The sequence below is a fragment of the Lissotriton helveticus genome, chromosome 8 (assembly GCF_964261635.1).
Source record: "Lissotriton helveticus chromosome 8, aLisHel1.1, whole genome shotgun sequence".
In the NCBI taxonomy this organism is placed as follows: Eukaryota; Metazoa; Chordata; class Amphibia; order Caudata; family Salamandridae; genus Lissotriton; species Lissotriton helveticus.
In genome coordinates, this window is record NC_136069.1 from 1,438,171,359 (window position 1) to 1,438,194,340 (window position 22,982).

General features: G+C 43.1%; 1 protein-coding gene across 4 annotated transcripts in view; it reads right to left on the bottom strand.

Moving 5' to 3' along the window:
- Positions 1-22,982, bottom strand: part of APP (amyloid beta precursor protein) — a 493,123-nt gene that overhangs the window by 52,679 nt on the left and 417,462 nt on the right. For 2 of the 4 annotated variants that reach the window (XM_078658371.1, XM_078658373.1), the window contains one exon: positions 9,818-9,871. The exons of the other annotated variants lie outside the window; for them this stretch is intronic. In XM_078658371.1, the coding sequence (XP_078514497.1) occupies positions 9,818-9,871 (54 nt within the window). The remainder of the gene's footprint in view (positions 1-9,817; positions 9,872-22,982) is intronic. 4 annotated transcript variants of the gene reach the window in all.

Below are 22,982 nucleotides of genomic sequence, written 5' to 3' on the forward strand. Positions count from 1 at the left end.
GCTAGCTCACCACAGATCACCCCTTTCTGCTGTACCTTTCCCAAAGTCTATGTCCAGGATCATGGCCGACGCTGCCAAAACCCTGTAACCGGCTGCCGGCAGGGCAGTAATGAAGACAGTACAAACTTGTTGATGGGGTAGAAGAAAGCCGTAACAAAAGAAAGCTGGGGCGGAGCAGGACCTATGGGAGCAATTACATTAGTTTTTCCTGTTTAGCGTTGGCTATGGAGTCCGTGTTTCATTTTTACTAACTAATACAATTTGGGTTATGGGAATCTGAAAACTACTACCAAATTAAAAATTTAAGCTCAGTGTTACATACTTTGTGGTTTGGATTTAAATGTTCACATTTCTTTTGTCCTAACCCAACTGTTCAAAAATCAACTGACCCAACAACAGATTATTCTGAAAAAGGCAAATTTTTTGGCCTAATAAGAGTAAGTTCTAGCAAATCTTGTAGGGTGGTGATACACATTTTTGGCATCAATCTTCACAAAATAATCCATATTAAATGATTTAGAATCTTTTACACTGTTCTACCTATGCAACACTTTGCTGCTCTTACTTGTGTCATGGGACTCTCTGGAAATAATCTGCTCACTGACATCCGCTCTATAACTGAACTAGAAGCCTTAGTGGGGTAGGGGAGATCCAGGAACTTATTATTTTCATCAAATCATTCACACGGTCCTGTCATATGGAGAGCGGGCAACTGTCAAATGGAGCACACCAACATCTACTATGGAAAACCACCATCCTCACCCAGTCCACTTACTCCTATCGTATTGGCCTCACAAGCAGCCATAAACCACTTTCATGTATTATTTGTTTCCAGTCTGTCAGGTCAAAGTAACCTTCCTTTTGAGCCAGCAAAATTGCAGGGTTAGTACACTTGGCTTTTGATCTCACGAAAGACAAATTCTTGCAGCTTTGTAAAAACTCCCACTACATTACAGATAGTCTGAACTTATGAAAGGAGTCAGGGTGTTAGTGAAATGCGGCAATGGGATGTTATGAGGGGTTCTTGTCATCAAGTGTAACTCCATGGGAATCAAGCCTACATTTTTCATTTTTTGGTGTTTGTAGCTATTGAGGTTTTCCTACAGGCATTCATGATTTGTGAATCAATGGTTGACAGGAAAAGATAGTTCTGTAAAATGTACTTAGATATGTAGTTGTATTACCTTTTAACTAATCTTCAGTCTGTTTTAGACCTACGCTGTAATGCCTTGTACCAAGACATGAACAGAACTGAATGCCTGGCAACCCAAAGGACATCAGATGCTCTACTGAGCATGATCAATCAGGCTTCACACATGTTTGCTATGAGTAGCAAGAATAAAGGTCTCTGAAGAGTTAACTTTTCTTTTAACAATCGTACAGCTCCATTGGCTGAAAGTGAAATACTTGACCTTCAATAAAGCCTGAGGTTATCAAGAAATGATATGTACAGGTTATCCTTGGGAACGTGGGCAGTGTATTTCTGGTACAAACCCTTCTGTAACATTCTGCACTGACTCACTAGCAAGTGACATCCCAAAATCTCAGGCCAAACTGCTAAGGGTACAGGGGAAATGTGAGATCAAGTAGGTTGAATTTAAATGAGCTGTTACAGCTAAACATATAAGTAGAGTCTGAAATTATGGAACCAGTGACTCTAATGACTAGGCCTAGCTCCTCTTCTCAGATCCCAAGAACTGGCAACAAACGGATGTTCTTCCAAAGTAGGGAAGGGCGGATGCTTGGTCCCCTAGAAGTACACAAAACAGACCATCTTTTGCTGACATCTCTTATATACTGTTTGAGGTAGGTGTACCTTTTATGTCTGCACCAAAGTAGTGGAAGGACAGACACCAAATCCCAGTATATTCCTGATTTCTAGACATGGTCCGGAGTGGTGAAATTTTCTGCATTTAGGAATGGCATTCTTATATGCCTACCCAGTAGCATTTTATTGCCTTTCCCTTCCACTTGCCACATTCTGTCAATGTCAATGTTTGGGTTCTCAATCTGGGAACTGATTGTGTTAATTCCATCATGGTCTCCTGGAATTTCATGTTCTTGAAGCTCAATATCACTGGCATTAAAAGGCACCACAATTTCCCATATAGTGTCCCTTTCCTTTTCTCCTATGAGCCGAAGCTAAAGTCACCGTAATTCAAAAACACGGAGCTTTAAACTTCCAAACACCAATTGCAGAAGGCATGTACTAAATATAAATGTTTAAACAGATGGGTGACAGCAACAATGCATGGAAGGCACCACATTTAAACAGCAATGACGCAGATCACTCTAGAATCAGAAGTCTATTGAAGTTGACATGCTGCAAGCACTAAATATGCACAGTAATTACTAGCCATCAGATACAACATTGCCATCTCCCTTCAACGTCAGAAGCAAGACATACACTGGACTCGATCTTCACATCCAGCAAAAGAGTCAAATACAGCCAGCCATACCACGGACCTCACCTGGACCAACTACTCCATTGTCTACTTCACAATGACAGGGTTACCGCACACCACCTCCAACCCTCACAGTACTTCCTTCCACAGCTGGAGAAAAGTGAAACCGACCCGATGGATGCTCTCAACACCACCGATACGATGCTACAACCAACCTGCAACAGGCAGTTGAGAACTTCCATACGTGGGTCACCCACGCCTCCGACCGAGTTGCCCCCATCAACCCAGACAAAACCTGCAGCACCAACCACACCAATGAACTCTTTACCATCATCAGAGAGTTCTCCTGCCCAACAGCCACTTAAAACACAATCGCTCCCTCACAAGTACTCTGATGCTCTAGCGAATCACTTCCAAAAGAAGATATCCACCATCTACAGGAACTTTCGAGCCCCAACCCACCAACCTTCTCACTTCAACAGAAGAAGCTTCCCCAACCAACATCTCACTGCATGGGAACAGCTCACCACACCATAGACATCATGAACTCCATCCACTCGGGAGCACCCACCAACTACCGCCCCACTGCCTCTTCAGCCTAGGAAGCAATGAGATCAGCCACCAAGTCACCACCATCCTTAACACATCCATTGCCACAGTCACTTCCCCGATGCATGGAAACACTCAGAGGTCAGACCGCTCCTCAAGAAACCCTCTGCAGACCTCAGTGAACTCCAGAACTACCACCTCATCTCACTTCTACCATTTAACACCAAAGTCCTGGAGAAGTCCATCAACCGACAGCCCATCAAACACCTGGAGAGAAACCACCTGCTAGATGCCTCCCAATCCAGTTTCGGGGACAATTACTACACCAAGACTACCCTGATCGCCACCACAGACTACATTCGCCGCCTACTGGACAGAGGAATCAGCGGCCCGGATACTCCTCGACCTCTCCGCTGCCTTCAACACCATACCCCTTCACACTCCCATCAAGAGAAGGCACCATATCATAATCAAGGGAGACGCAATCAGATGGAATGCCTCATTCCTCAAGGGCCGCAAGCAGAGAATCCGCCTACCCCCCTTCAACTCAGGACCCAAGAGCACCATCTGCCACATTCCTCAAGGCTCATCCCTCAGTCCCACACTCTTCAACACCTACATGACTCCTCCCTCTAGCCGACATTGTCAGAACCCATGATATCAACATTATTTCCTACGCCAACGACACCGAATTCATCCTCTTACCCTTAGTTGACCCCTCCAACATCAAGACCAACTTCCACAACTGCATGAAGAAGGTCGCAGCCTGGATGAACACGGCCAAGATCAACTTGCATATTTTTAGCAACCATGTCTCTCTCAGGAATGACACCTAGTGACCCGCTGAACTGTGACCCACCACTACACCAAAAGACCACACCCGCAACCTCTGAATCATCCTGGAAAGCAATTGCATCATGCAATGACAGATTAACTGTCTCCTCTGCCTGCTTCCACACTCTCACGCTAGCCCTTATCACCAGCTGTCTGTACTATGGCAACGCACTGTACGCAGGAACCACCACAGAACACATGAGAAAGCTCCAGACGATACAGATTTTAGAGGCTAGATTGATCCTCAACCTGCCCAAACAGACCCACATCCATTCCACACCTGAGGAACCGCCTCTGGCTCCCCGTCCAGAAAAGATGGCAATTCAAACTACTGACATAAGCCTACACAGCCATCCATGACCAAGGAGCATGATACATGACCACTGCAAGAAAATCCACCTTCGCTCTGCCTCCATCGCCCTTGCACAGACACCACGCATCTACCTTAGCCACAGCGGTAGCCACTCCTTCTCTCACCTTGCCACCAAGTCCAGGAATACCTCCCTCTCTGTACATCATCCTCACTGTCTGACTTCTTGCAGAGACTTAAGACCTGATTTTCGAATGGGTCCAGTACCCCAGCACCTGGAGACCCTCATGGGTGACGAGTCACACGCTACAAATACTGATTGATTGTGTGCAGGAAAGTGTTTAAATACAAATCAACATTTGAGTTTGGTAGTAACTATGTTTAACAGCCTGGCCTTGATGCGGCACTCTCCCAGAGTTGAACAGGAGGACTGTGCTGTGGCACTGCTTTATATTGAACAAGCATTTGATTCGGTGGAATGGGGGTATATCTGGGAAACCCAGAGTAATGGGAATGGGTCCAGGGTTCCTCCGGTGGCTCCAATTAATCTATACGACCCCACGAGCTAGTGTGCAGCAGGGGGGAGTGATCTCCCGTGGGTTTGATCTACGACAGGGTAACAGACAGGGGTGCCCTTGTCACCTTTATTGTTTGCGGCTGCTATAGTGACGCTGGCGGAGACTCTACGGCGGCGAATGGAGGGGTGGGGGGTACGATTGGGAGATACAAACTACGGGGTGTCTATGTACGCAGACCATACTCTAGTATATTTACAGCAACCAGCCCAGGCAATTCCGACACTGTTGACTGTGCTGTCCCACTTTGGGGAGGTGTCGGGTTTGAAGACGAATCCTAATAAGTTGAGGTTGTTGCCGGTGGGTCGTCTGGCAAAGAGGGCGAGGGGGGACATACTGGAGGGGGAACTTCCATGGGTAACTTCGGAACCAAAGTATTTGGGGATCAAACTGGCCAATGATCCCGCCCGGTATCTGGCACTTGATAGAGGGCAGGTGACCGATGGGATGAAAGGTTCAATTCTTTTTAGGCAGCAGTTACTGATGTCCCTTATGGACAGAATTGCAATTATTAAAATGATAGTACTCCCTCAATGCCTGTATGCTTTACAGCACTCTCTCTATGAGGTGCTGGCCCACATTTTTAAGTCCCTGAACACATTGTTGATAGAATTATTATGGGGGTCCAAAAGAAAGAGTGTAAGTCTTGCGACACTGCAGAGAACATGGCAGAGCGGCGGACTGGAGGTCCCACACTTAGAATTATATTACATGGCATCACAGCTCCAGCATGCAATTCATTGGCTGGACGAGAACGACAACTGGGAGAGAAGGTTGCTATGGGGGACACTCGCTGGCTGCATTACTAATGATGAGGACGAGTACCCCACGGACAGTACCATATATAATTCGGCAAGGGGCACGGGTCATTAAAAAAGTGGCGAGACATGCCCCGTACGCCCCAGATATGCCCCTCTGGGTGGTACAACCATTCGTAAAAAAAAAAAAGAGGCCTCCATGACGGTCCGGCAATGGAAGTAGGGCGGGTGTTGGACGGTGGGAGATTTGTTCCAAAACAAACAATTTATTACTAGGGAGGAAGCGGAATCGCTGTTCGAGTTGGGGACAGGTCAATTTCTTCAATATGGGAAGATTAACCAAGTAGCACGGGGGATATGGACTTCCACCCCTGATGAACCTACGGTAATCAGGGTTTTGCAGGTTATGTTGAATATGGCGTGGGGGAGGTGCTTTATTACACACCTGTACAGAGCATTGCGGGAGGACTTGAACAGTGCACCCCTACCAGTCCAGGGTAGGTGGGAGGAGATACTGGGGAGCCCTTGTCTGAGAAAGTCTGGATTAGGATTCATGAAGGGGTCAAAGCTGTCAACTCGAATGTCCGGTTTAAATTAGTCCAATATACCTTTGTACACCAGACATACCTCACCCCCAAAACACTTAGTAGAATCTTCCCGACCAGACCTGATAGCTGCCCTAGATGCGGGGCTGCTGTCTCTGACTTTATTCACATGGTGTGGACATGATAGATGCTGTCTCAGTACTGGACCTCGGTTCTGGAGAAAATACAGGAGGCGACGGGATGGTCCGTGCCCAAAGGTATACGGGAGGTGCTGCTGGGTCTTTTGCCCGCTCCGAAGTAAAAGAAACTAAGCAGGAGGTTTGTGATGCTGGGGTTGGCATTGGCCAAACGATGGATCGCTATATCATGGATGGGCACTGCTCCTCCAAAGATTGAACGGCGGTTGTAAGATTTGGGTGAGTGGGCAGCGGCAGAAGAAGTCAGAATGAAGTGAGTGCGATGGGATGAGAAATTGGAGGATGATCTGCGGCCATGGACGACTATGCTGGCGGATATAAAAGACCTGCAAGCCACGACATTAGCATCCTCTATAGGCAATCCCCCACATGACGGACATGAACGCATTATACTTCACTAGACGCTGCGGTAGCTATGTAGTGAGTATCGAGACCTAAAGACCTTTGAACAATGTATGAGGGGGAGTGACGCTGACAATTTGCTGACAACTTGAGGTTGGGTGGGGGTGGGTTCTGGGTATTTGGGTTCTTATATGATTATCCTAGCTGGAAAACACAAGGTGTCGTAGTGGAACGGATAGATGTCTGCTGTACTGTTGTGAAAATATTGAAACAATTGTATACAGATATCAGATGTGTCTATATTGCTGAATGTTTGTTCCTTAAATGCCATTAAAGAAAAAAAAACAAAAAAAAACTATGTTTAACAGCCTTCTTTGTCTACCGCAGTCAAACGTATTAATTACAGATAAAGGGACGTAAAACTACTTAACGGGACAAATTATACTAGGTGGAGAACTAGTAACTCTCTACTTTTGTAGAAGTACTCAACAATAGCTTCAAAGGAGCTAAATAAAGCCAGCAGTGCGCGATCAAAGAACTTCCTTCTACAGCTATGAAACTGTGGATATACATTGTGATTTTTAGGGACATCGTAGGACTTGACCATACAGAATAAACTAATTTGACCTAGGGCAGCAAGAACACTGAGGTGATCAACAGGTCAGGAGTTTGACTACCAGCAAATCCAACTCAGCTTTCCATGCGAAACTGAGCAGCATTAAAGAGAGCTTTTGTTACCTTTTGCTCAACCCTATATTTTTTCTGTTGATAGAAACTCTGTGCTTTTTAACCCCCCTAACCATTAGTAAAGTGCCTCTGCTCCCCCTCTAAACATGGTTGAATAGGTATATTTAACATATCTATAAGTCCCTACTATAGGGATCAAAATATACTCAGAGTCTGTAAGTTAAATGTTACTAGTGGACTGCAGCACCTATTGTGCCATCCACTACAGTGACAGTGTAAAACATGGCTTCAGGATTACCACTGTAGCTTCACTGTGGCAGTTTCAACACTGCAATTTAACCTATTAAAATAACCCTCTTTTGACATGCCTAGGCCTCCATTTTAAATATAAATAGGTCACCAATATGTAGGTCTTGAGGTCCACAAGGCAGTGTGCATAGCATTTAAAAGTATGGCATGTAGAAACTGACCAGCACTCAAAAGGTATTTTTCACTGTGGTGAGCCTAGCTGCTGCCCTATCTAAAAAACTAGAGAACAGACTGAAATCCCAATGCTGTATCTCAGAAATGGGACTAGCTAGAAAAATAACTACACTATTTTTAAATAGTTATAAAAAATCCAATCCAATGGCTGTCAGATTTTGAATAAATAATTAGATAGTTACCTTTCCCATGCCTGAAGTTCATGGAGGCTAATTTGCATTTGCTCTCAAACTTCTCCCAACCAGGGATTAGCATATGAATAGATATTTAAAAAGGTGTGACATGCTTCTCAGTAGCAAACAATAGGCTGACCAGCACAGAAGACTCCTCTAAACTTCACCAAATATGTAGGGTGGAGATGTTACCATCCTCTTTGACATTAGAGTGTCAAATCGTGCTCAACATGTGTGCTGGGTTTACAGAACACTTTGGGGCGCACTTGAAAGGCACAGAACATAATGTCAAGACAATTCTTGTATATTGACTGTCTGGTTCCTGATGAACCATGCTTTGTCCTACCAGACTTCTGTCTCTAGGTTTTACATTCAACACGGGAGCACATGTAAAAGAAAGGTGAAAAGGATGCTAAAACAATTCTTGTGTATTTAGTATCTGGTTGCTGAAATAACCCTACTTCTGTTCTACCAGACAGCCTCTGGATTTATTGTGGGTCCAATTGCTGCTTCAAACTTGATTTTCGTATTAGATGTGGGTGTACCCTAGTATTGCCATAGGACAAGCTGTCTGCGCACACACCCACACATACATATACAGACACAGCCAAGTTGAGATTGTCCCTAGACTTACGCCATTGTGAAAGTACCCAAAAACGGTAGTGTTTGCTGGGGAACTTTTACCCCATTGGTTAGGGCGTGTCCAGGAGTCATTACCACCTACAAGCTAGTGCCAGGCATAAATGTGGCATCTCCAGGCACCCACTTGAGAACACTCCTGGACCTAAGGAAGATACAAAGGGGACTGAACCTGCAGCCTGTCACCTGAGAAGAGCCCTGAAGGACTGTGTCTGCTCTCTTGTACCCAGGATAAGGATGTCGACTCCAAGGGTCATTAGGATGACCACCTGCTAAAGCTACAGGGATACAACAAGCTACACGAGGACTCTCTGGCAACTTCCCAGCTGATCAGTGGCACCTGGAGTATACCCTGCTGTTCGCCTCTGCCTCATACCATCTGTATCTTTAATTGACTCACTTGAGGTCCAGAGGGGCTTTTCCTGGGGTGGATTGGGACTTAAAAGAGTAAAGTCAGAAATAAAACTTTGACCAGGATGTACCTAGCTGGTGCATTGGCCCATGCTCAATCGCAATCAGCATCAATTTGCATCTAGGTCCTAGTCTACCATGACCATTGACTATATGGACTATCAATGGCACTTTGTTTATTGGCACTATTCCGATTTAATTTTTTAAAAATCATATCCTTGGTTTCCCTTATTGGATTATTGGCATTTTATCTACTTTTAGTCTTTTGTCTAATTCAGTTTGGGGTTTTTATTATTTTGCATTTCCCTGTTATTACTGTTTTGGTACTGAATAAATACTTTACACATGGCCCTAAATGAAGCTAGTCTGCTCTGTGTCATAGCTTCCAGGGAATGAGCACAGTTTAATTTAGGGACTTTGAGGGTTCATCGTGACAAGGTTTGTAATTATTCCTTGAGGTGGGCAGTCATCCAATTGCTTACAGTCAGTAATAGTAAAAGTCATTGTGTGTGAGTGCTTAGAAACAGAAGTAATGGGCAATAAAGCACAAAAGTTATCAACGCAATCCCACATTAAAAAACTGCATAGTGACAAAGGTGCTTACAAAAATAAATGGATATATAACCTCCTGAGATACATTGTACAAACATGAGTAAACAAAAAAATTATTTCATTAAAGTTGGGTAAACAACCAACAAATCACCACTAGAGGCTTCATCACAACGGCCGTCCTATCAAATGAACTTCAGAAAAAAAAAAAAGACATTTCACTGGGCTAAGCTGATCCTGTACGGAATATGACTGCCTTATGAGAACCAAGGACTACCAAGAGTAAACAAAAATTATATTCAACTCAGGATGCCATGCTGCAGAAAAGTAGGTTAGGTCAGTGCCAAGCAAGTTATATACCTGGTCGTGTTGTGAGTCCTCGGTCTGCAGCTGGACGGGCATCAACTGGCTCAACTGGACAAAGGCAGCAAAAGAAGCGAAGAAGAAATAAACGAAAATATGAATAAGTCAAACGCTTTGGGAAAGGCGGTGCAGGAGTTGCGCATGCCATTCAAGTTAAACACAAACATGGTAGCAGGGGTTACAAAGCGCTTTATTAACAAGACTGACAACAGCTGAACACAACTTTTGCATATAAATTGGCAGCTCATGACAGTGATCCATAATAAAGCCGGTCGGATCAAAATAAAATCAGAAAAGTACTTAGAGCAGCTGCTCAAACAATGCTTGCCATGCAAACACATTTAACCTCTGTCGGTTTCCCACTCCATGGGATGGAATAGGAGTTTTTGGTGTGGTTCCTGGAAAGGTATCATGTGTTTAATTTGTTCTCTGCTTTTCCACGGAATAATGTCAGTTTTTCAAAATGTTACCCATGTTCCACGTTTGGCAGAGCCTGCAGTGCATAGAAAATATCCTGGTATTCTGGAAGACCCTATACTGATCACAGCTGAATGTGCCGAGAACTAATTTGGGTGAAGCGTGCAGAGGGAAGATGAGCCTGTTGAAGGGTATGTTATGGTGTTGAGGAAGATGGTAGTTTAGTGCAGTTCGGTGATTCTTTGGAGGAGGGAATTTGTGACCAGTTTGTTGTGCACAGTAAGTCTGACAAACTGAGACATGAATTTTGGCTCAGTGATGAACCAACTCTGACGGATGTTGTTGCCACTGCAGAAGGGGTTAAGCATATGCTTAGTTGCATGAAGGAATTATCTGCAGAGACTAAATGTAAAATGAGGGGAAAAGGGTACAGAAGATGTGGTTGAAGCAGTCTATGAACAAAGGGAAAACACTACTAAAGTCACAGCGTTATCGCCTTGGACTGGTCGGGCATTTTACAACCCCCAAAGACTGTCCAGCTATTAAAAGCCATAAATGCGGTAACAAGGGACCTCATGTCAAGTGCTGAAGATGTATGGTTTGTGGAAATGATGTGAATGACTTGCAAAGCTGTTGTGTTGCAAGTTGGAAAAATGTGCAGGAGCAACCAGTTTGATATGATTAAGGTCAGTGGCAGAGATGTTGCAGTCGTGCTTGATTCCTGTTCCCGGCTTACCATTTCTTCTCCAAAAGTTTTCAAAAGTTTGTTCAGTAATTCTGTGATCTTAAACAATAAGGATATCAAACCAGGGGTTTATGAATGCCATTCAGTCAAAATGTCGGGATATTTTTACACCCTTATTGAGCTTAAACCCACAAACTTAACGCACAATGTTCTCCTCGCATGTAGAGGACTCGCTGCTATGGAGGAACCAGGCTCCCTGGTACTACCTCAGATTGGGAACTCTTGCTATAATTCACAAGTTTCTCTTCAGAAATGCCTTTAAATACAGTTTGCAACTTGTGTTGTCAAATTAAAAATGTGGCTTTGTTTCATTTAAAAATCTAAAAGAAATCTCGGTATTCGCAAACCCTTCCCTTGGCTCCAGGCCTCAACAGTTTTTGTTTGGTGCATCTAGACTTAATAAAAATAAATCCCTGCCTGACCCTGACAAAAGGCTCTTTACAGAACCTGGCCATTTCTTTCATTCACTACTTTTACTTCTACTTTTAAAGGGTGGGGACCGCTGTAAGAGTGAGCGGCTTTGTGAGCACTGTATGTATTAACATGGTCGATTTTTTAGCAATAGACTCAAAGGCGTAAGTAACTACAATAGAGGTCATAGCAATAAGCCTATTGATTATATGACGACGGATTATTGAACGTTCACCCAGCTGTTTAGCTGTTTTGTGGTATGTCGCTTAACAGAAGTGATCTTCCAAAAGCTGCTATCAGCAAAGCTGCCACTCTTTGAAAGTTGAAAAAACATATATGATGGGGACACTGTGCTTACTTGGGAGTAGTGTGTGTGTGTGTGGGGGGGGGTTAGAAAAGAGGTCAAACTATTGTTGTGATTAAACACAGTGAATTGTAGACTAGATCTACATAGGTGTAAGGCTATGTAGCACATATGGTTTGATGCGAAAAATCACAGCAACACTTAGTCGACTAAGGAAGTTACTCCATGACTACCGATTACTTATGAGCAGCTTCTGCTTTAAGATATAACCAAGCAGTTAAGTTCAAAGGTATTGAGAGAGAGTAAGAGACTAGCTAAATTCAGTGCAGGATCCGTGATGAAGGTAGCAACTGAGGCAAGCAGTTTATCTGGGTTCTTCTCTCTAGTAGCTGCTGGTGATGCCAATTATTCACACTAGGCCTGACTTACCAATATCCGTAAATCAGTGGAAGGAAGCTTTAAATGCATTATTTGTATGGGAAGCTCTCTCAAATTGAAGTGTGTCCGAAAATAATTTTGCAGAAACTGCTCGCAAGAACACTCTTAAAACCTGACAGAATTAAATGGCCCTGTTAGCAACAGTCAATGCCAGATGGGTTTTCAAATATGGGAATCAAGCAAGACCTTTGTTAAGGGAACAAATGTACATCCAGTTATTTAGGTATATTATGTGGAGTAGTGTGGCTCACTGGTTAGAGGCGGCAGGCCCGAGAGCAGAAGTCGGCCCGGGACCAGGGTTCAATTCCCGACGCGGCAGGGTCGTGGACCTTGGTCAGCGGACTCGATAATTCTCGCTTCGGTGCTTACTCTAATCAGGGGTTCCACTCGGCAACTCTGGGCATTAGCTTGCCTAATCTCCACAACGGCCCCACCAATTCCGGGGATGCCTGGCTCCACCTTGGGGACTCCCAGCAAGGTACCATCCCACAGGGAAAGCCAGGACGGGTTCCCCAGAGTTATACAGCGCCGGGACGCCCCATTGCTGGGGCAGCTGTGCGCTTTACAAGTATACTACATTTACATTTACATTATTACTTGCCGGTTTATACCACAAACATGGAAAGGCAATATATAAAATCCTGGGATCAAAGAGGCTTATGCCATTACTAAATGCTGTGACAAATCTTTTGGCATCTTGCACTGCAGGGGTAGGAATAATGGGTCCAAGAACTTAAATTGATACAGATGAAGAAGGCGGCCATCCTGCTTCTTGCATGGTACGCCAGTTTCTTTCTATAAACTACAGTGCTCTGGATAGTGACCCTTTAGTCACACTTTGCAGATGTCCTTCCTGGATCTGATTTGTTGGACAGATGCATAGATATGTGGACTTGTCTTTTGAATTTAATCAAAATACTCCTGACAGACACTTGGACTAAGGTGCAAATGGGGGGTAATGGACTGCTTGGATAATGTGTTGCCCCTCCTAGCAAATGTATATGTAGATATATAAAATATAATTTGAACTTCCATTTTGATGCTGCTATAGTAGGGGGCAGACAGGTTAACTGGAAAGGCACAGATCCCTACTATTATCCTTTGATAACAGATAAGTATTATGCTAGTAAAAGTGCTACTTTATGCCATCTGCAGGATCTCAAACTAGAATAGGGCAGCACAGATTATCAGCCTCCCGCTCCTGTGATTAGACTCCCATTGTTTCTCATGACAAATCCCCAAGGTATACAAGAGCAAAACAGCTAATGAGAAATCAGGTTTTTGAAGAGAATTAGCAGAATGTGACATGAATTGCATCATTTGTTTCTTATCTATTCAGCTGATAGTGACTCTAGGAAAATATACTTGAAGCAAATAATAAAGGAGATGACAAATTAGGGATAGTTTGGAGGGGCGGTTCCGTCGATAAGAATTGTTGCCCCATTGCTCTTAAAGCAGTGAAAGAAGGAAAAATAAAATGATAACAAAGTCATTATCATTTTTTTTGGGTTGCTGCGGGGCTGGGTTAGGGCGGGGAGGGGCTCAGTTGGTGGCTCAGTGTGCACGTCTGCTTGGCTGGCTGTTTTGCCCGGTATTTATTTATTTTATTTTTACCATTTGTTAAGCGCACTGTTACCGGGCGGTGTCCTGGCGCTGAAACGATACATTATCTCCGAGAGGCAAGGAAGTCACTAGAGGTTAAAAAGCCATGTTTTGACATTTTTCCTGAAGGTCATAAGGTCATTACTTTGTTTTAGGGCGAGGGGCATTTCGTTCCAGATGCTGGATGCTCCGTGGAAGAAACTGCGTCCTCCCCATCGGGCTTTCCTAATACGGTTAGTCATAACCAGGCTTTTATTAGCAGATCTTAGTTGTCGTCCTGGTTTGTACAGTTGGAGGTGTTCTTGAAGGAAGGATGGACCTATTCCATTTACTGCCTTGAATACTATACAAAGAGCTTTAAACATGATACGTTTCCGTATTGGAAGCCAGTGTAGATTTTTTTAGTTCTTGAGTGACCGATGCAAACTTGGGTAGACCAGTAATCAGTCGGGCAGCAGCATTTTGTAGCGTTTGTATTTTGTTCAAAACTCCCTGCTGGGCCTCCAGATACATGCTATTGCAGTAGTCAAGGCGGGACAGCACAAGTGCTGTCACCACTGTTTTCCTGCGGTCACTGGAAAGGAAAGGAAGGATTTTCCTAATGGTTTTTATTATCCAGTGAATGGAGGATGATAAGGCATTAGCCTGTGATTTGAAAGAAAGTTGGGAGTCAATCACCCCCAGGTTTTTTACTGTAGTGGCTGGAATGGGTGGGGCTCCCATTTCATGAGGCCACCAATTAGGGGTCCAGAGATTGGTCACATTTCCAAAGAGAAGAACCTCCGTTTTTGAGGAGTTCAATTTGAGGCAGTTCCTAGCCATCCATGAACTTACTGCAGTCATGCAGTCCTGGAATCTGGCCGCAATTCCTTCCTCTCGCCCCGGGAGCAGAGATACCACAATTTGAGTATCATCTGCATACGATGTTAATTCGAAGCCCTGTGGCTTTTGCAATTCAAGGTGTAGTTCAACCTCAGCATCGTTATGCAGGAATCAGTAGTCCACCTGAGAACTCTTTTTTTCTTGACCCTCAAAATAGGAAGGGGGTGTTCATCTGACTTACATTCTTCCATGTATAGATGCAACTCTCCAAGAAACCAGAGTAAGACATTCCTAGCTCCTGTCTCCTTGTTAGAAACAATGAGTTGAAAGATTGACAGATTTTTATCAAAGTACAGGCAGAGACACAGTCAAAGTCAGTGCCCTTTGTCACAGGAGATCAAAATACAATGACCCAAATGACAGCACCTTGGTGGATTCATGGGTCTTTATCTGTACCGTTGCTTTAACCAACACAGGGCATGCAGCAGGATGAGGTGGCTGTATCTAAGATGGCTGGGCCACGAAGTAGGTAGGGCACCAGTTGGTGGTGGAGGATTGTTTATGTTTAAGGAAACTGACAATGCCTCTCAAACGAAAATGGTACACCCGCAAACATTTTCAGCATCATTTTCACGAAATCTTCAAGCTGTACAGCAGGAAGGATGGGGTCATTTACCTGCATTTTCCGTAATGCTGTACCTGGAACCTTTAATCAGAAAGAAGTGTTTGGTGATGCCAGTATAAAAAGGTGTGATGCTTAAAGGAAGACAGCTGTGAATGCTAGCACAACATGCTTTATCTGTGACATTCAAAGGCATTTGAATTAACCTCATCGCTGCTGCAGAGGGCCAACGGCCTCGCGTGCACTACCTCGGTAGTGCTGCGCATGTCCGTTGGCCGTCGCGGGACCGCCCGCTCAATAGAACGTTCCGCACTAGCGCGGAACGTTCTGCAATGTTAAGAGGTTATTGTCTCCCTACTGCTTATGAAACTCTATAAAATGAGTGAACTCTTTGGGACTGCTTAGCTTGGCATTGCAATGGGGAATGACACAAGTGTATTTCTATGGGCAAGGAAGTGAAACAAAAATAATGGCCCTCTTCCCCTTGGTGCCTTTGGTGTCCTTTAGCCAAGATTTGTGTGCAATGTAATTGTTGTCAGGCTCTAAGCATTACATAAAACACTGACGGTGATCCAACACTGCCCTCTGAGTTTCGCTGACTTGACTTTAAGCAGAAATGCTGCAGAAAAATGAGAAAAACTCAGCTGGCTCTGTATTTGGCCCTTTGTGGCACGCAAAAATAGAAACCAGCCCCTGGGGGGAGGGGCAAGCTTTGTAGACCACGTCAATCACTTTCAAGGTCAATAACAACACAGGCCGAACTTGGCGCCACTCTGGGATCACATCTGGGGAGCTGAAATATCTTGAAGATCCAGATTGGCATACAGGGTTATTTTTATTTACAGAAAATATATCCATCCCCCCAAAAAATTCCAGATTTCTACAATCACCGACGATATAGTTGAACGTATTAGGTATGCTTTTAATAAAGAATTAATGGTACTGTAATTGCATTTATATAGCCCTAACTACCCCTGACGAGGCGTCAGAGTGACTTTTCGAAGATTAATGCGACTACAAAAGCAATCCCTCACAATTAGGAATCTATCTTAATAGATATCCATTTTGTTACTTAACCAAAGTTTGAATTATCTACACATTTCAAAATGCTTCTTGTGCAACTGAAAAATAACCAAAACTTTCCAGATGTTTGTAATTTTCAACTGGCCACAAGCACAACGATAAGTATTCTGAAACATGACTATTTTATCATTAACCCGATTACAGAAGGAGAGCACTGAGCTGACCTTAATTACCCTCTGAAGACCATGCTTATTCCTGCTGATTACATTGACTCAAGTGTCACCTCTTGTGAAATTGCTCATTATAGTATCAGGAGACCTTATGTGTCACGTAACTCAAAGTATCCTGCATGCACAGAAATAAATTAGACTATTATAGGAACCTGGCTTGTAGAACAGTGTAGGAAAGAGATCATTTAAGTCCACTCCCACACATGCATGATATCATAGTGAGTTGCCATATCCATTAATTCCCAATGCTAAAAAAATGAAACCACGTTGCCAGATGGTATGACTTATGAAGTTCACTAATCATGCCAACATATACTGGGATTCTTAATGCAAATTTGTTTTATGCAACTTCACACAAGAAATGTTGCCAACCAATCTGCAAAAAGTGGTTTCCTTAAACTGTCAGGAAAATGAGCAATATGTAACCACCAAACTTTAGCATCCTGTAGTTACCTTATGAATGTCTAATTACATTTGTGTGGCATATTTAAATGCAGCGGCAATGCATGTTTGTTTGGAAACAGTGTGAATTCAAGAGCAGTCAACAAGCATCTAGGAAGCATACGACCACATTTTGAAACCTAAGCATTAAGAGCGACTGACCACAAGCAATACATTTGTGGCCAGTTGTGGCCATTGGAAGACAACTCACTTGCTAGATTTATTTATTTATTTAGAAAGTTTTATATAGCGCGAACAAGATCTTTGCAGATATCAGAGCGCTTTACAAGGGCATGGGGATAAAAATACAAAGTAATAAAGCGTATATACAAAGTAATATATGAGGTAGTTAGGTACAAGGTGCTAGTTACATAGGTAGGTCAAAGGACATGAGGTAGGTCACAGGTGAGGTAGTGTCGGTACACTGTGTATAGACAAACAATTGCGTCAATAGTATAAAGTGCAATAATAAGGAGCATATACTTGCTTAAGCGTGTTTAGAATATTTAGAGTTTAAAGGTGGGCAAAGTTGAGGTGGGTGTGTGCAGGATGTATAGTCCCACAGGTGCGACAGTAGTAGGGAAGTAAGGATCGTTGAGGTGGAGAGGGTAAAGTGTGCAAAGTCAACCAGGTGCGTCAACAATATAACAATATACATAATCAACCAGGTGCATCAAACATTATAACAAAATACAAAGAGTGAGCGTATACAGTTAAGTAATTCGATAATACGGGTGGCACAATAGACCAGGGTCGGGCAGGACTTACAGAGCAGATTCATGAGTGATACGGAATAATAGATCATGTGTATTTTGCCATGAGGATCGCTTTAACTTCTTTCTTAAAGATTGTGTTGGAGGAGATGAGCCTTGTTTCAGGAGGGAGTGAGTTCCAGATCCTGGGTGCCATTCCTGAAAAGGAGCGTTTATAAGTTTTTTCCTTCCGAAATCTTCGAGGTTTCAGCGAAAGATTGTTTGTGCTTCTAGTAGTTCGGGAGCCACCCGAAATTGTCAGCTTTTGAGTGAGGTAGGCGGGTGAATTCAGGTGCACAGCCTTGTGTGTCATGCATGCGATTTTCAGTTGTATTCTGGCTTCAAAAGGTAGCCAGTTCAGTTATTTAAAGTCCGGGGAGATATGCGAGTGTTTTTTTGAGCCTGTGATGAGTCTCGCTGCGGCGTTAAGGGACGCTCTTAGGGGTGCCGTTGTAGTTAAGGGGAGCCCGCAGAGGGCGGTGCTACCGTATTCTATGTGCGGGATGACTATAGATTGTACTGCAGTTTGGAAGTCTTTGGCAGGAAGGAAGGGTTTAAGTTTAAGATCGTTCAGCTATTTGGCTACTGACCATGAGGCCAAGTCAGGGCACAGAAGTTGCTTCACACTGAGGCCTCAACCATCTTATAGTTTTGTTCCTCCCCTTTACCTTAGGGAAATCACTTCAAATGACCCCTATAATGGACCAAAGCAGGGAAGTGACATGGCCAAACACAAAAGGATGGGTGGTAGAATTAGCAATTGGAACCCTGTTTCAATATCAGACATGGCCGGCCATGAGAACAGAAGTTGACTAACAAGACAGAGAAAATGGGCTAGACAAGTTGTCAGGAATCATACACAGCTCAAGCATTAGAGAGAATGCCTAGTTGGTATCCAAACTAAATTTGTGTCCATAGATATGCACATCAAGTTTAGGTGGTGCGCCAAAGAATAAAGATAAAGTAAAGCAAGATAAAGTACTGCAGACATATGTAGCTACTTTATTATCGGGCAATCTTACTAGTGATACTGCAGTGAAATAGGTAAGAGCAATGACCGTCTTCCCCAATGGGTCTCCTTTCTATAGGCAAATCAGGCTGACTCAAGAAAAGTCACAGTATATTTAGGGGTAAGTTTACCTTTCAAAGTTAGTAAAGCCTGAAGTTTACCTTTCAAATTCATCTGAAGCACCGCAACGAACATCCATTATTCAGCTCACAGTCTAGCGGCATGAGAACCTCGAGGGAAAGTGTGCTTAACAAATCTCCAATACCAATCTGTACTGTCTGGCAAGTATGACAGGTTGCCTCGTGGCCACTGTGGTGTATTACAAAAACATGCAAAGTCAATAATGCTGTAAACATGAGAACAACCAATTGCCTCTTTAATATACAGAGATCAGATTCTCTGGCATTTCAGTTCAGAAATAGGTGTGCATTCCTAAGAACGAATAAGGTGGGAGGGCTAAAAAAACACAAAAAAGAAGCCGGCTTGAGTATGCAGAACCTGGATGATCGCATCTCCATCTTTTAATGATTCTTCACGGACGTGAAGATTTTAATTTAGTTCCTTCAGCATTTTCATCTTTTGAGTTGGCACACCACCTTCTCTACCATACCAAGGGAAAAAACATTTGCTTGAACACTGATGTCTGCGTACTCAAGTCATTCACCCTCCACTGCACACAACCAACTTTATGAATTAAGTTTGAGTAATAACTTAATTTGCAGATTTATGATGCTAGACATTGTCCTGATGAGCACAAGGAGAGTACAGTGCAGTTTTCAGACGCTGTTCCAAAGAGAAGTGATCTCCTAGGAGTTGTTTATACTGACTCAGACAGATGCTATTTTCTATACAACATCTTGAGCTTGTGCCATTACTTTTGAGCAGATAATTACCAAAATACTTTCTACAGCTGAAAATTGTTTTAATAACAGTTACAGAGTAGCAAATTACCGTATAAAGATTAAAGGGATTTGAGAAATGCGTTCAACTGAGAAATAATCAAGCAATATTCAACATGCTGCATAGCTGAAATCCCAAAATTGCTTCAAGTCTGTGCAATAGACTTCTTCCAACATTCTGCATACTGACAGGAGGCCTGGTGTTGGTGATGGATACAATGGATCAATACTTAGAGGCACGACTATTGCTTCTTTATGCAAACACTTCTTGTTTGAAGCACTTATTTATAAAGTGCATGAAGAGCGAGCTACAATATCTTCATATAGATTTTGATCAAAGGAGCTTCAAGTTGTTTATGCAGTCCTGTAATGGTGCAAGTGTATTCTTTCTTCTTAACAAATTTAGGGATCAGCGTGAAAGAGTAGTTAAGAGGCACAGGCAGCACTGCTGAAATCCATGCTTCACTTATTACCTCTTTCTCAATTTTCCTAAGCTGTATCAGTTAAAGCACCACAGAAATAACGTGCTGTGAGAAGGTAAGAGCTATTAAAACACACACTAATATATGTGAGTGTCTGGGTGAACTTCTTGGATCGAGAGGTGATTTGGATTGAATACGGAGGTCTGCCGGTGACCTGACCTGGACCGCTCATGACAGCTTCAGCGCTCATACTGGCATTGGTGGAGTGTTATATATATATATATATATATACACACACACATACATACATACATACATACAAACAAAGAAAGGTAAAGGCGAAATCTTTAATGGATGCTTCGCGCAGGCACACCATGGAAAGCTGCAGTCAAAATGTCCAGCCTGACGCGTTTCGTGCTTCATGCACTTTGTCGAAGTGTTATCACTGGTGGCATAGCATCCGGCATTATTTCAAGCACCAACGTTGATTAGAGGCACCTGTCCCAGTGGGCATGGCCGAGCTCGGCCTTCTGGTGCCTGTAGCGCCGAGTCTTACTACAGTGAGTTGCCGTCTTGTTACACCACTCAATAAGGTGAAAAATAAAGTCCCCAGTGGGTTACTGCAGCTTCCCCGTAATGCCCGGCAAACATTACTGCTTCCCAAAAATATATAAATATTTTATTTTTTTAAAGTATGGCTGCCCTTAGTCTGATTTAGTTCTAGGTGTAAATTCTTTCCAGTAATATTCATTTTCTAATTCAGATTGAGCATGGTGAATAAAGAAAGACCTACTGTGAGGTAAAGTGTCTATCTGGAAGATCTGGAATTTGTTCCCTTTTCTTCCCTTCCCCACCCTTCTTGAAATGTTAATGTGGTAATCAGCATACTTTTTATTGATGCAGAACACAACTAATTTGGGTTTTGGTTGGTGGGCAAATAAAGACTCAGTTGGTGTTCTAGTTTAATTAAATTACATTTAGGAGCTATCTTTAAAATTCCAGTAAGGTTCAACAACCCAGAAGATTCTCTCTTACATGCACAAGAAACTGATCGGGAAATCGTGCCTATTGTTTTCAATCAAAGCAAAATATTTAGCATAATCATTTTACAAACAGAATGAAGGTTATTATTGTGGTCATGATAAAGAATCAAGCTTACCGTCTCTACAATGCACAGATTTGTTACCTGTAAAGGTACACTGCAGTGAAAAGGGGTGGGGAAGTGTGTGGGGCTATTCAATATTACAAATACATTTGAACCGTCCCCTCAGATGTACCGAAACACTACCTTGGACACTGACTTATCCTAAATGGAGTTGCACCTGTTCTGATAGGATTTGTAACACGCACAATTAAAAGGTGTTGGCCGACAGCATAGGGACGTTTGTGACGTCTGACTTACAAACATTTAATGCTACGTTTTCACTTTTCAGATTGGTCGGGGGGCTCCATGCACATGCTCATGTCAACATCAAGATGTGCGCCTAAATGCTCCCTGATCCTCTACAATGCTAACGTCCTAAAGCAGGATTACCATATATCTTCTAATGATCCCATGTACTTTTTGCTTAACTGAATCCTTTTTGGGTTCCATAAAAGCCAAACTGGCAATTAAAACTGGTATTTTCCTTTACAGACAGTAGCAGCATCCAGTTGCAATACTGGTGACTGCAATGTTTCACAAAATGGAGGATCGAGAATGTAATAATTTAATTGATTAAGGAGCTAGGTAAACCATCAGCACACTATAAAAACTGGCGAGGTCTACAAAAAGCATTATAAATGCAGATCAGACACGCTGATTCACACCCGCCAAAGGGCTGCCATAACAGCTGCCGGAGTCTGAGAAGATGGTGTAGGGACATTGAAGAATGGGCACTAGCTGAAAAGCTCCATATGAAACTCAGTCAGAGGGATGAGAAAGGATGTACAAATATGGAGGGCCCTAAAAGACAGGCTTTTGGCTAGTGGGGAAGTTTTATCGAGTGATGTATCTTCTGACACAGAAATTTAAGCTTGGAGTGGTCTTGGGACGGGGTGGAGAGATAACATGATTTGGGCAAGATGGCTGTTCTGTTCTACATAGATTGTTAAACTGCTCCTGTGTGGACAGCAGCTGTTGCCTGAACTGCTGTGATTATGTTCTTACTGCCATGCTGCATGCTATGATGCTCATAAATAAAGGTTTAAAAACAAAATGCAGACCAGTTCCCCTTCAGATGTACTGCATTGTTCCAGTTTCTTTTAAACTTGCAAATGCTGGTTCATGCCATAACGAGGGGATAGAGACTAATTGGATCCAGTAGCAATAACTGATGGCTACAATTATAAACATGGTGGCCTTACCTTATTCACAGTTAACATGAATGTGCTAATAATAAAAGTAAAGTGTGGATCTACTATACTTGCAGAGAAAAGGGTGGCACAAGTTATTAAAATTCAGGAGACACAGTAAGTCAACAAACTAAAGACTGCAGCCAGGTCAGTGGGTAAAACATCTGGTCAAATCCTATCAGACACCACAGAGCAGGTTGAAATTCTGATTTGGGACAATTCCCGGAATATGATTACATGCTGCAACAAAGACTAATTGAGGGTACAACTACGCTACAACTTTAGGGTTGAAAGATTACATTGACTAATGTGTACAAGGAGAGATCGACCCCTATCCTACAGGTTATCTACTGATGCTTCTCAGCTTTTATAGCCCCCACATAAAGTAGTCCAGATTTTAACAATCTGCTGCAATCAAATTGCTGCAACAGGCCAGCTTACGTAAGCCTTAGGTTGATACACCAACCTGTGGGTAATACTCCTAAAAATAAGACCTACAAGTATGATTCTGGCATGCAACTCAGTGGGAGCTTCCAACACTGGAATACTCTCCTCACACCCTATGAGAAGCGGTCTGTGACCTCAGTTCTCACTATTATGTTTGCTCACCTCAAGGAGACTTCTTAGTGGATCAAATAAGTAAATATTATTTCTCCTCAACCCGAGGCCAGCATCTTCTTTGAAACAGCAA